Source organism: Pteropus vampyrus, unplaced genomic scaffold (genome assembly GCF_000151845.1).
Source record: "Pteropus vampyrus isolate Shadow unplaced genomic scaffold, Pvam_2.0 Scaffold74, whole genome shotgun sequence".
In the NCBI taxonomy this organism is placed as follows: domain Eukaryota; kingdom Metazoa; phylum Chordata; class Mammalia; order Chiroptera; family Pteropodidae; genus Pteropus; species Pteropus vampyrus.
The window spans coordinates 6,825,903-6,840,024 of record NW_011888855.1 but is presented as its reverse complement, the minus strand read 5'-3'; the positions used below and the strand labels follow the sequence as shown (position 1 = coordinate 6,840,024).

At 47.3% G+C, this 14,122-nt stretch overlaps 1 protein-coding gene across 2 annotated transcripts in view; it reads left to right on the top strand.

Moving 5' to 3' along the window:
* Positions 1–3,516, top strand: part of CXCL14 (C-X-C motif chemokine ligand 14) — a 12,191-nt gene extending 8,675 nt beyond the window's left edge. For both annotated transcript variants that reach the window (XM_011362354.2, XM_011362353.2), the window contains exon 4: positions 2,355–3,516. In XM_011362354.2, coding sequence (XP_011360656.1) covers positions 2,355–2,370 — 16 coding nt within the window. In that variant the 3' untranslated portion in view covers positions 2,371–3,516. The remainder of the gene's footprint in view (positions 1–2,354) is intronic.
* Positions 3,517–14,122: the final 10,606 nt, after the last annotated feature.

The following is a 14,122-nucleotide window of genomic DNA, read 5'->3' as shown; positions in this document are numbered from 1 at the left end:
CCCCAGGCACGAGGAGCTCACCACTTAACAAAGCAGGCTATTGCACTCTCAGACAGTTGTAAGCATCATCAACATATCCTTTTGTGAACTGAACTTTGTCTCATTTTAACTTACTTCATAGTCTTAATTCCCCTTCTTATTTAAATAACAAGTTCTCTGAACTCAAGTTTCCCTGTCAAAGGCTGAGTAAGCACCTGGCACAGCTCTCACTGTGGTACTTCTGAAATATAACCACTGACATGACTGATTTTATTAACCATAAAACTGTTGGTACAACCACAAAATAAGGATGACTCCTTGCCAACAATATATTCTTCCCTCAAGATGCCCATGCCCCTTGCTGCACAAAAACCTGATAAGCTCCTTCCCACATAGACGTAGGCAGGGACCTTGAGTTTTACCCTTTAAAATCAGAGCCACTCTTTACCTCAGGGGCAGCAGTGGCCAAATGATCAGAGCCTTAAACCAGAACCCTTACCCTCTCCGGGCTCTGTTTCCCCATAATCAGATGATAGGTTCCCAGCTCTGATCTCTTGGAGTCTTATGTGGGAGACAAGTTCCTGGTTCCCCTATTCCACATAAAGGTGAGCGTGTCCTGGAGCAGACCCACTTTCTGCACACTCAGCGCCTGTATCTGTTTAGCGTGGCCAGGAAAGTATATGCACACACAGGTGGGTTTCCCAGAAGCTGGTGCCAGCACCTCATCCTGCAGAGGGGGAAACCAAGGCTAAGTGGGTGTGGGGAGTGACATGCCTGGGAGCACAAGGCAGGAAGCCAGGCTGCCCAGTGTCACCTTCCCCTCCCTACAGCAGGTGCTTGTGCTGCCCCTCCCATCACCCCATCCAGCCAGCCCTTCCACCCAAAGCTCAGCCCACGACCAGCTCTCCCACTGCTGACACTTGGGCCCAACCCCAGTACCTGGGCCTTTTGTGCTGCCTCCAAAACTGCCTCGTCTGCAGTTGCTTGAAATAGAAAGTGATGATACTGAAAGATTATTTTCTATAAGTCTGATGGGAACGAAGCCTTCTTTGTGGTCAGGGCAGGCAGCTCACGTGGCAAAAGCAGGATCTATCCCATCCACTGTCACGCTCCAGGCCCTGTGTCATCAAAAGTAGAACGAGGATAATCTCAGGGCCAGTTCACGGAGGGGCTGAGAACATCTTCATCAGACTGCTGGGAAAAACTCAGGCCTTTTTTCAGGAGTATTTGTCCACGTAGGCCACAGCTTTGATGAAGAGGAGGCAGGCATGGGTCCGTGTAGCCCTGTCCTTTATATTTCTGCTAATTCCAAAGATGAGAGCAGTGAGGGCACTGCTGTTCCCAGAACTCCCGTCGTCTCATTAGGAAATGAGTTCATCCCTCTTTCTTGGAATGCCGAGGTGTCCCAGGAGAGGAAGCGGGCATTCCCTTGTCCTCTCAACCTCCCCTTTCCTTGTGAAAGGTGAAAATCTCTCGGTGAATAGAGAATGGAGATAAGGGAACTATCTTGAAGTCCTCTTTGCAGAGAGAGGGAGAGAATGCTGAAGCTAGCATAGAGCAAGGAGGGCCAACCCAGCCTTCGGAGGCAGACTAGTGAGCTCCGAGCATCTCAGGGCCCACAGCTTCTTGCTGCCACTGGCAGCAGCAGCATCAGACATTTGATTTCAATGCATAATGAGGGTTTTTTACTCAAAAATCAAGAAACAGGCAGAGGGAGCAATAGGCTGTCTGAGTGTGAAGTGTGGTCTCCCACCCCCCGGCAGTCATGGAGCAGCAGAGAAGGAATTAAAGTGTCTAAAAAGAAATGGTTTGGGAGGTGAGGGGAAAGGTCAGTTTCTGGATGCGCACAGGCCTCATATCTAGTAGAGGAAGTAACCTCGAGCCACAGGCCTCCACAACAGCCCCAGTCCCACTAACCGCTCTTCAGTTTTAAGGCAGCTGCCTCTAGAACTGGCATTTTCTGGAAGACATACATTCTTTGGGCAAAATGCGAAGAAAGACACAAGCCTAGGTTGAGGGAGGAGAGGCCTCTCCTCCCGGTGCCATGGTGGAGACAGATCTTGTTCCCACCACTGGCATTCAGTGTCCATAAGTCTCTTGTTTCCTCATATACAAAGAGGGCTTGCTTCATAGAGCTTTGAGGATGAAGTGAGACTGCAGAGGTGAAGGCTGTTTAGAAAGCACCAAGCCAGATTCAGGTGAGTTTTCGTGGTCCGTGTGACAGCATCCTCTGAGATGCTCCCCGCACGTCTCCTGGGCTCCTGCAGTCCTGGGAGGGGGCACTCCCGAAGACAAGAATGAAGCAGCAAAGCCACCACCTGTGCATTGCCTGAGTCTCATCCTGAGCCACTTACATGGGTGTTTTCTCTTCTCAGGGTCTACGAAGAATAGGGTGAACCACCCTACTGGGAAAACTTCATACTGGTTGGGAGACAGCAAAGGACTCTGCAGATTAAAAAAAAAAAAAGCAAACCCCTTCTTTCTCACAGGCATAAGACACAAATTCTATATTCGTAATATTGTTACGAAGCACTTTTTACCAAGGGCCACTTTTTACATTTTATAGCTGTGTGCAAAAGGCTTCCAGATGTGAGACCCGTCTCTCTTGCGCTCCAGACTTCATCACAGGCTGCTTTTTACTGAAAAGCAGGAAACTCATGCCCTCCCTTTGTAAAAAATGCTTTTTTGTATTTGTCCAGACATCACTGTACATCTGAGCTTTATAAGCGCCTGGGAGGAACAGGGAGCTCAGTTGAGACATTTCACAGCAGCGTTGCTCTGTTCCTAGTGCAGGAAGCGTCCGCTCAGAGGTCCTGGCGCCTCAGCACAGCTGCCACAGGCTCTCCGGGGTTCACGGTCAGTCACAGGCTCAGGGGGACCCCACAGTGGCCCCGGTTGCCAGGCAAGCAGGAGCAGATCTCTTTGTATCTGTTCTTTTAGGAACTCGAGTTTGGCTGCCAGAGAAACGTGCTTCATCCCCCTGGTTAGTTTTTACACACTCTAGAAAACATTTCCGAGATCCCAGGATGGCGAAGCAAGTGGTCCTTAAGGAAGAGCTTGGGTGTTCTCTCCAGCCTGAGGGTTTGTAAAAGGCTCACTGCTTCGATAGTTAATGCTTTGGAAGCACGTGAAGTTTCCAACTCCTTTAGCAAAACCCTTAGGAGAAAACTTAAAAATATACGAATAAGCACACAATATACAGCTACAGACATACTTTCTATTGATGAGGGAGAACCTTCCAAGCATGTTTCTTTCTCTCTTCACAATGGGACATGCAGTACTAAAGCGATCTGTGATTCCCCACGTAATTCTTCAATGTTAAACAGCGCAGTCCTCTTTGGAACAATAAGATGACCATGCACCCTTACCTTTGTAAATATACTCTTAAGAATGCCCCCTCCACCCTCTACCCCTTCAGTATATATCGCATTGTTGTGTCGTATGCTATGTAAATGTCAGAAACCATTAGTGTTGCATGCAAGTTTCATATTCTTTCTAAGACAAAAAGTAATAAAATATATTTGAAATGTACCAAAATTCTAGACTACTGACTTTTTTTTCCATTTAATTAAGCCAGGATGACAATCAAATATTTACTATGTCCTGAACAGACAAATTTATTGGAAGGAAAACTGGTGTGTCCCAAATACCTATCACCTCTATGGAATGTCAGCACCGTCCAGAGACAGAAAGCCACGCCTCGAGGTTAATGCTTCCTCCCCACCGGACTCCCACACCTGGGGCACGTTCATCAGAACAGCCCGGTCAGTGTGAACAGGACTGGAGGGTCCCACTATGGTCTCCATTTAGAGAAGAGAGTAGACAGGGGACCAGTCAAGATCCCTGTGGTCCAGGGGCCCAAGATTCCAGTGGGGCTCGGAGAGGGGCAGGAAGTGCCTAGCGAGAGGCTGGGGGCTCTGGAACCAGGCTGACTGGGAGCCACATCTGGGGAGGTACTGAGGCTCTGTTTCTGCTTCTGCAAGGTGGAGACAATGCACACACACCTCATGGCGCTTCTGGGGTCAAAGGAGAAAATCCACATAATACACTCAGGAAACCAGGGCATGGTGAGCACTTGCTAAATGTGAGTGAGGTCACAAGACAAGGCCACTTACACTTGCCCCCAGCCCTGCGTCTCACCGTATCCAAGACAGCCAGGCCCTGAAATAGGCGCCCCTGTGTCCAACTGGGTCCCTCACACTCCATAGGACTGTCCAAGCGGACATGCCTCCACCTCGTCTGCACTTCTTGTCTGCTATATTAGGAGGCAGGAGCCAGTGACATGCACAGCTGGCTCTGCCAACACTTACAAGGACACAGCAAGTTCCCTGCCCTAGCATGTCCTTAGCAGGGAGACTGCAGACACTTTCGTCACAGCCTCGTCTCCTGGCAGTGCTGTTATGCCAAATGTATTCCAGAAGAAACTGAGAACCAGAGGGGTTAAGAGACATGCCCAAGGTCACTCATCACACGGCTCCCATGGCTGAGCCTAAATGCCTTTCTGCGGAGGGGAGCAGGAGCGGGTGGGCCAGGGCCATGCTAGGCCAGGCTGACCATGAATGGTCCGCTGGTGTTGGGCTCACCTTCCCCTTCATCATGGAGAAAGAAGGGAGACTGGATGGGGAAGCCCAGACACCAACAGACAGAAGAGAACTGAGGAGAACCCCAGCAGGAGGGCGCATAACAGGGCAGTGGGGAGCAAAGGGGGCCTCTCTCCCCAGGAGCCCTGCGCTCTGCTTGGGCTTTGAGGGAGGTGCCACGGTAAGGAAGTCTGCGACAGAGACCACCGTCACCAGCCCCAAGTCCCCCATACCTGCCACCCCCTGCTCAGCCAACACAAAAGACTTCTCCCTCCAGCTTGGGGGGCAGGACTCTCCCCATTGCTCCCCATGAGTTTCAGGCTTCCCTCTCCCTTCCACTCACTCCAAACATGCCACTTACACACCTCTCCACCCTTGCTCGGGCTCTCTTCTGTCCCACCTGTGGTTCTAGTACCAGCACCTCTTCTTCCAGCCCTGCTGGCCCATGTGTGCCCTCCATCATCTGACCTCCCAATCACAGACTGGACTCTTAATAGTAACAACACTCCTCACTGGCCCAGGCATGTGCCCTACATGCTCTATCTTCACCCTCCCGAACACTGCTATTCCCAGACAAGTGAAGTGCCTTGTTTAGGAGGCACCCACAGCCCATAGAGGAGAGCTAGTCTTAGTCTGTCAGAGAGCAGGAGGACTGGACATGTGTGTGACTGTCTCCTCCCAAACCGAGACTGTGTATCCCTGGAGAACAAAGGCTGGCCACACTTCTGTGGATGACTTGGATCCTGTCCCCCAACAGACAGGTATTAGCTGGATGACTAAGAATGGGCTTTCAGCCTCAATACCTCACAAACGCCAAGCGAGGGTCCTCCAGTGCCAGGAGCTGTGCCCAGCTCCAGGGAAGAATGATCATTTTCCAGCTTACAGAGCTGTTTCCCATCATTTTTCTCCTCTGGGTTTCCAGGAGCTCTAAGGTGTCTACCCGCCACATTCCAGAAGAAAGTGTGACTCTAGTGCAGCAAAGCAAGGCCAGGCCACCCTTCCAAGTAAGCTCTGTGACCGCGGCTCTCCCAGGCCTCCCTGGGGAGGATGAGCCTGCCCCTCTGCACATGGGGAACCAGGCTCCCATGCAGGGCCACCTGCAAACCAGCATTTCCTCACAGACAGGCATGCTAGGGTCTGAATGCCACACCCGACCCCCGCCCTCCACGGGCATGTCCTGAGCTGGTATGCAGAGCTACACCGGGCTTCACTGGGCTTGGCACCAGGACGGACACATCCTGGAGAACCCAAGCCCAGCTCTGCTGCTCATCCTCTCTACCCGGACAAACCTTTCTCAGACGCCCTCTCCACCGCTGAGCTTTTCCTGACTGCCTTGTCACCAGCCAGGACCTGGTGCAAAATAAAGGTGCAGGGCATCCGATCCAAAAATTATTAAGTATTTCAAGATGGCAACAGCAGAACATGTCTTAAGCCCATGGAGCAGTCCAACACTTCATGTTTCAACTGCCAACATTCATCCGGCTGGCTCATTTGGGCCCTGAGTCATTACGTGACCTGTTCTACAATTTAAGAGTTTATTTTAATTTGAACATCTAACAAGATGTGTTCTTAGAAGCCAAGGGCTGTGTTTTATGGCTCTTTATAAAAACCTCCTTATGACAGCATTTACGAGGTGCTCAGATACTGTGAATTAATCTTAGTCTTCAGGAGCTCCCCGAGAACATGCTTTCTGCACTCATTCACTGAGCTACTACTACATGCAAAGCCCCATGCTGAGCACCACTGGGTGAGGTGACCTTATCCTCAGGGCAGAGATCATCATGCATCCACTGGCCACTGTTTCAGCACGCAGCATTGGCACCTGAGCTTTATTCTGCAGACGGCCACTCCAGAAACTCCCAGTCTCAAGGGAGACCAAGACACTGTCTCGAATTGCCTGTTGGTCTAAGCACTATGCTAGAGGGGTGCACAGCAGGCTCTGGGGGCACCTCACCCCATCTTGAAGGAGGTGACCCCTGAGGGTCATGGCAAATTGCAAGCTGTTCTCAGGCAGCGATTGGAAGTGCTGATGTGGCCGTGGCCTGCTGAGTCCACGTGTGACGAGACAGGCCCACGAAGATGGAGCACTGAGGAAATTCCAAGGGCCTTGGGAACATCAGCCATGTCCCAGTTGAATGTCCAGGGAAACCAGCCACAGTTTCACCCTTCGCTCCATTTCATCTGTCTCTCTTCCTCTCCGTCATCACCTCCCAGCTGGGACCTCCCCAACCTCTCAGGCAAGGACGCCCACCACAGACTTTATGCTCACCCTCCCACACAAGGAAGAATCGTACGGATTGTGGAGCCCTCGGGGTATTTTCCCATCCTCTTTTTGAAAAGCTGAATAGACATTCTTGGAAGTCATCAAGAAAGCAATAAAACGCAAAGCAATTTTCTTGCTTTCAAGGTATCATCTCCAGGCTTCCACCACGCCAGACCGCTCTGATCCTGGCCACTAGGGGGCAGTAAAGAGCCCATGCACCTCAGCCGAGGGCTCTCCCAGTTCCCTGAGGCTGTGCAAGAAGTGACAACAGTGACTGGCATAGTTATTCCTTAATGTGAGCCAGGCCCTGTGCCAAGGGCCTACACGCCTTCTCCTACTGAATCCTGTAACAACTACAGAAGACGGGTTCTATTATTAACTCCCCTTTACGGATGGGGAAACCAAGGCTCAGTGCCTATACTAAATATATTGCCTATACTCACGAAGCTAGGTGGCAAACACAGGATTCTGGCTCCAGAGCTGGGCTTTTGCCCCCGAAGTGCACATTGCCCTACAGTTCCGGTCAACCCTAGCCCACAGGAGCCTCTGCTGTGCCCTCACTCGGCACCTACCTTCTGTTTATAGAATAGAGATGAATCATCAGGTTAACTTGGGCCACAGAAACAACTGGCCTTAGCCGGGTTTGTTTTGCATGTGGCTCACTCCTTCTTTTGGAGGCAGAAGACAGTGACAACCCCGTGATCTTCCGGGGGCTTCTCTCCTTCCCCCCAGATCCAAAAAAGTGAGCCCTACAACCATGAGGTCGCTGCTCTGGCCTACATTTGGTACACACAAACTGCTTTAGTGGAAGTAGCCAGAGAGCCCCCCCCGCCAATGCCAAATAAGTTAAATAAGCAGAATGACAACAGTATCATCAAATTCAACTCAACATTTTAGTTAGAAACAAGTTGCAACTGTCAAGATATTGGTTTAAAAAAATAATTCAAAGCTAAATTTAAAATAATCAGCCCCGTTCCACAATGAGGAGAGTGGATATTCTGGGATGAGTAGCGGGATGTCTAATTAGATGTAGATGAGACTTTCATCTAATATTCAAAGTTATTCCCCAGGGCAAACAGAGGTGAAGCAACAGGCTTTCTTTCAACCCATTGTTTCGTTAAAGGCAGCCCTCACAAAAGAATCATTTCTAAATTAAAGGCTTTTTGTCCCCCTGAAATAATGGCCTGCAAAGGCAGACTAGAGTTAAGTATTTGCACAGAGACAGCCAAAAAAAATATTATAAACCAAGAAAATACGAGAGAATATTCTTAGATTCTTTTATAGCTGCTAATTCCACATATTTTGAGAAGTAAAGTTAATAAAAACAACAGCAACAACCACAACCAATATTTATTGAGTGCTTTCTCGCCATTTATTAGTCCCATTTTACAGATGATGAATTTAAGGCTTAGAGAAGCTGAGTAACTTGTCCGAGGTCACACAGTTGCCAAGTGGTCTCAGACAGTATTAAATCTTTGTTTGGACACTCTCGGGACCACATGTCCTGGTTTGCCTGGGACAGTACTGGTCTATGACAGCTGTAGTGTAATTATGAAGAGTGTCCCCTTTCACTCACTCAAAAGAGTTCTTGCATGGCTGATAACTATATGCTCACCCCGCTTACAGGGCCTAACAGGAGAGTACGTAGGATGTGAGATTGTTCAGTGTCTAAGAAAGGACTAGTCAACTTCTCCCCTTGGACAGTGTACTCCTAAGTGAGTGTGGGCTCTCTGAAGTGATGGTGACTCTTTATCCCTAGAGAGAACCCTATAGAATCTTCCTGGGCAGTTCCCTGGTTTCCGGGTCCCACCGACCTCCCTTGCTGGACAAAGACTGGAGCTCACGCCCATGGATTATTCACTGGGGGCACGGCGCACTTTGGAGACCCACCTGTTGAATGAAGTCGCAAGTCAAAATCCCTGTCCCCGTTTCCATGCGTCTGTCTATATGAGATTCCCCAGATAATTAAAGTATCAGATTCTGGTTTCAGGAGAACAAAAGTCAGCCAAGCAGCTGCACTTCTCAGAGGACTAAGGAAAACCTTTCCTTGACAATTTGGTCAGCAGCAGCCTGTGCTGTAAGTTGGGGATTAGCTACTTCAGAGAAGTGGTAATGGGATATGGGCCTCTGACATCTTATTCCGATTCAGGGAGGCTGGGGAGGACTGGAACTTATCAGGAAGCTTGGAGAAATCCATTGAGACACAAAGATGCAACTCCTTCCCCCTACACCAGTACTGAGCATGTCACCCCTCAGGATTGACTGGGGCATTGGTCAAGTCAGAGTGTTTTCCTAATTTAAGGCTGCTGACTTGCTCCCCTCCCTGAGCCTGGGAGGACCTGGGGTGGGAGAGAGGGTAGAACCCCAACACACCAGCCATGCTGGAGCCTCAGACTTGCTGAGCCACATGCAGCCTGCAGCCAGGGCAGCTCTGGGGAAGGCGCCTGAGCCCTTCAGGCTCACTGACTGACTCACTTGTCCTCTCCCTGTTTAGCCCTTGGACTGGCACCTTGTTCTGGGGCTTCAGGGTATGTCCAGCTGCTGCTCTGCCTGAACTGACCCGCCCAAGATCCTAAAGGGTGTTTGGTACATGCCCCCAACTCTATTCAAACAGGCCCTCATGGGAGAGATACACAGATGGAACTCAGGCCCCCAGCCCAGTGTCCCATCCCCAAGTATCTGCAGAGCTGAGAATGCAGGCTGTGAGCCAGCAGGCTCATTCAAATCCTGGCTACTCTCCTTACAAACCCAGTGACTATGGACAAAGTGCTCAGTGTCTCCCAGCCCCTTAATTTCTCCCAATCCCAACTGTATAGGGCTATAGTGAGTATTAAATGAGATAAATGTCTCACCATTGAAAGTAAGCAGCCAATACATGGTAGTTGCTTATTATTATTATCCTGCCTTTAATATTTCCAAGGGAAAACTATAGTTTTTCCTATGTTGACATCATATTTATTAGACATAAAAAGGCCAAACTGGGGGCACATACCTATCAAGAGAAGTTGGAACCTTCTGTGAACTTAGGCAAACTTCTGTGCCTCAGTTTTATCACTTGTAAAACAAGAATAATAATAGTGCTTAATGTAAAGAATTTTTATTAAACACAAAAAATGAGATAATTCAAGTAGAATATGCAAAACTATGTGTGGTACATACGCACACGAAACGATAGCTAATAATAACAATAACTTCATGTTACTCGCAAGACCATATTTAAGAATCTAGACTCTTAAATCTGGGGTTGGGGGATAAACACCTTAGAATTCAGTCTCATCTGTATCTAACAGCTAAATTTCTCTGAAGTTATGAATATTTAACTGCTTTTGGACATTGGGCTCCCTTGAATATCTGGTGAATGCTGTTCCCTCTTCCCTGAAAAAAAATACACAGACTATCTTGCAGGAAATTCCCCCAAAGTCTTCCTTATGGCTCCTTGGACCCTGCATGAGTAATTCCTGCCTCAGACCACCCTAGATGGGGCATCCAGAGGCTGCATGAACGCATTCAGGAACAGGGGCCTCACAACTCATGAAGCAGCTCACTCTGTGGTTGGAAAAGTCCATGTGCTAAAAAGTCTTAAAATTCTTCCTTAAATCAGGACACTAAAAGATGCCGCTCAAGACACATCTCTGGAGCAACACAGATGTAGCACAATAACTTTTTCAAGTGCCAGCCCTAGACATTTTGGGGAGATAGGGGCCATGCTGTGACATGTCTGATCCTCTCTAGGCTAAACTTGCCTGTCCTCTCAGCCATTCCAGGTAACAGCTTCCATGCCCTTTGCCTTCCAGGTCACCTTCCCCAAACCTCCTGCATGGCTGTGGCTCATTTCCTTTGCTTAAGACACAGTATATTTCTTAGCTCCTCCTAAGTCTTTGCTACTTATTCTTAGCTACCTCATCATATCCATTAAGTAGGCACTTAACTGATCCCCGAGGCCTCACCATACAAGAGCACAGTTACATGCCACACACACCCCAATTCCAACCTAGTATTTGTTCAACTGATTTTGAACCTAAACCCAGCACTTTATATTTGTCCCAATTAAATTGCGTCTCACTGATTTCCTCCCTAACACTCCAAGCTTTTGGGGAGTGTTTAGAATTCACATTCTATCACCTGGTATATTAATTCTGCCTCTCATCTCTGAGACATTTGCACATCCCATACAAGATAAGGAACTTGATGAGACTTGCTCATCTCCCTGCATTAAGCCCGGGGAAAAGTGCCTGACGTGTGTTCTCATTCGATCTTCACAACAACTCAATGAAATAAGCATGGGCATCTATACTATCGTGCCTGTTTTATAAACAAGAAAACTGAGTCTGACAGAAACTTGCATAAGGTTCATGCTGGTACCAAACAGCCAACCCAGGCCGTCTGCCCCATACTACCTCACCACACACTCAGCGTTTCCACACAGAATGGCATTTTTCTAGATATGACCCTCTCTCCAAGGAGGCTGTAGGATCTCTGACAATAGTGAATAGGTTCTGTCTCCGAATTCCCAGCCCTAGGCACAGAGCAGGTGTTTTATGACTAGTGGAGGAGGGGCAGCGAGGGTTAGTGCTCGAGAGAATGCTACTTGTTGCTGAGCCCTGAAGTTCAGGTTCTCCTTTTAGAGCATTTATTCTACCTACCCTGTGAAATATTAGGATATATTGTCATCCACACGTGACTGGAAAGTTCTGTGTCCCCAGTTCCCAGGACCAAGCTGGCCCTAAAACTGTGACATTCATTCACCCAAGTCATTGGAGAGCGGGCCCTGCATCTCTCTCACAATGTCCACCCCCGAGTCCAGGAGTGGGCTCTCCTAGGGTGCACCCTCACTCCCCCACCCCACAGCTCAGCACACGGGCTGTCTGTTGGGAGGAAGAAGGTCCAGGAAGCCTCTGGCTTGCAATTTTTCAAATGCTCTTGACAGGATACCCAAATTCCTGACTAACTCGAATACTTTTTTTTCATAAAACAAATTCTTGAGTGAACTCATCGAATTTTTATATTGAGGAACCACGCTAAAGAGAAGAGGTTTAATATAAAATATCACCACCACTGGTGTTCAATTACTGTCTGGGTGTTGAACCCCATTCAGTCTACTCAGCATTGTTTTTCCATGCACAGTCCCCTCAGGGCCTACGACCCCTACTGTGGCCTGTTCCCGGTCCTACAGGCTGCAAGGCCTTACTTCTGAGAACTATCAAGCAGGAGTTCCACGAAACAAACATATCTCCGTGGCCTGAGAGACTGAAAGACCCAGGGAAGGCAGTCTGGCCCTGCGGTCGCGTGCAGGAGAAAGATCAAAAGCGCCATCTCGTGGTTACTTCACAACTTGCATGCTGCTTAACTTACCCTGCCTCAGGAACAACGTAGCAGCGTCCCAGCATCCCGCTTTTTCCTTTGCAAGTCCTTTCCCCAGCCTATGAAGCCTGAGGGGGTTATAAATCACTAGTCCCACACCGACCTGACCTCAGCCATAGGGAATGGGCGGGAATATGCGACCCCTGCTGTCCGATCCCCAGGAGCCTTCCCTCCAGCATACTGATTGGCTGAGAGGTGGACACATGACTCAAGTAAGCCAATCAGGGATTTCACAAGATTTACCGGGTGGAAGCTTGAGAAAGAAGCTTCTCTTTAATCACAAGCTATAAGGATGTGGGCTCAGGACATCAGAGATCATCTTTGGGATCCTGTGAGGAAAACCTGCCCGAGAACAAAATGAACACATTAAAAGAATCAGATCAGAGAAATGGAGTGAGGAGGCTATGATCACATGAGTGAGCACCTGGATCTAGCTTTGCCTGAAGTTTTACCACTTCTCCCTTCCCAGTTACAGGAGCCAACTCATTCCAGTTTTGCTTAAGCTGGTTAGAGTCAAGTCTCTGTCACTTTTAACCAAAGAGACATAACACATCATTAAGTTGTTTTTTTTTTAAGTGAGGTCTAGTTGCAGAAAATAAATGCTTACATTAACTTTATAATTAATAAGGCTTTTAAAAACTATGAATAAAAGCTCTATTGAATTAAAAACTTAATTATATAATATAATACATTTTAAAACCATGGATTTCAACCTAATAAAAAACTAGCATGGAAGAAAGATCTCTGTCAAAAGGTTAAAAAGAAGTGATTGCTGAGTATAACTCTTTCTGAGTATTTTGTATTGTCAAATATTTCTTCAACCTGTGTGGCATATGGAAATATCTTCAGGAACTGCTGCTGAATAGACCCTTTAAGCCAATAATCCCATTTGTAGGAGTCTGTCATAGGAATCCCAATCAAAGAAATTAATTACTTGCATGGAGATATTCACTACAGCATGATTTACCATAGGTAAAAATAATAAATAAAAATGAACGCAAACTCAAAAGGAGGGTACAATTATGTTATGGTATGTCAATTTCATTAAATATACATAGCTCTGCAAACTATTCATATACCAGCTTTAGAAATTCAAACTTATGCAAATATTTGTTGAACACCAATAATAATTTACTGAACTCTTATTATGGACTATGTATTTTACATGTTTCATGTCATTCAATCCTGGAACGATTTAAATGTCAGGTACTTTTTTTTTAATTGCCTACATCTTTTGTTCATTTTCAGGTGGGGCATTTTTTTTTTAATTTTTTAAATTTAGTTTCAAGTATACAGTACATTGGTTAGACATCAATATAGTTCATAAAACGATCCCCCCAATTGTTCCCTCCCTCCCCTGACCCTCTATCTAGCCATCATATAAATGCTAACTGCATTCCCTATGCCGTGCTCCCCATTCCTGGAACCATCCATCAGCTACTAATTTGTACTTCTTTAGTCCTTCATCCCATTCTCCCAGCCCCCCAAACCCTCCTCCCCTCTGTCTGACACCAAACTGTCCACTATATTTATGAGTCTGTTTTTGATTAGTTTGTTCTTTTTATCCCTTAGATTCTGCACATAAGTGAAATCATATAGTGTTTATCTTTGTCTGACTTAAACACCTCCTAGGTCCATCAAAGCAATATTTTTTTCCATCCCCTTCCTTTTCCTATGTAAGGGTCTTGTTTTCTTATCGTTTCAGCCACTCTATTTTTGGTTGGAGCACTTAATTCTTTTCCATTTAAGGTACTTATTAATAGGAATGTAGTTGTTACCATTCTTTATTCCTGTTTCTGATACATGTTTTTTCTTCTTAAAGAAATGCCTCCAACATTTCCTGTAATATTGGCTTGGTGGTGATAAATTCCTTTAGCTTATTTTTGTCTGGGAAGCCCTTTTCTGTCCTTCAACTCTAAATGATAGCTTTGCTGGATAA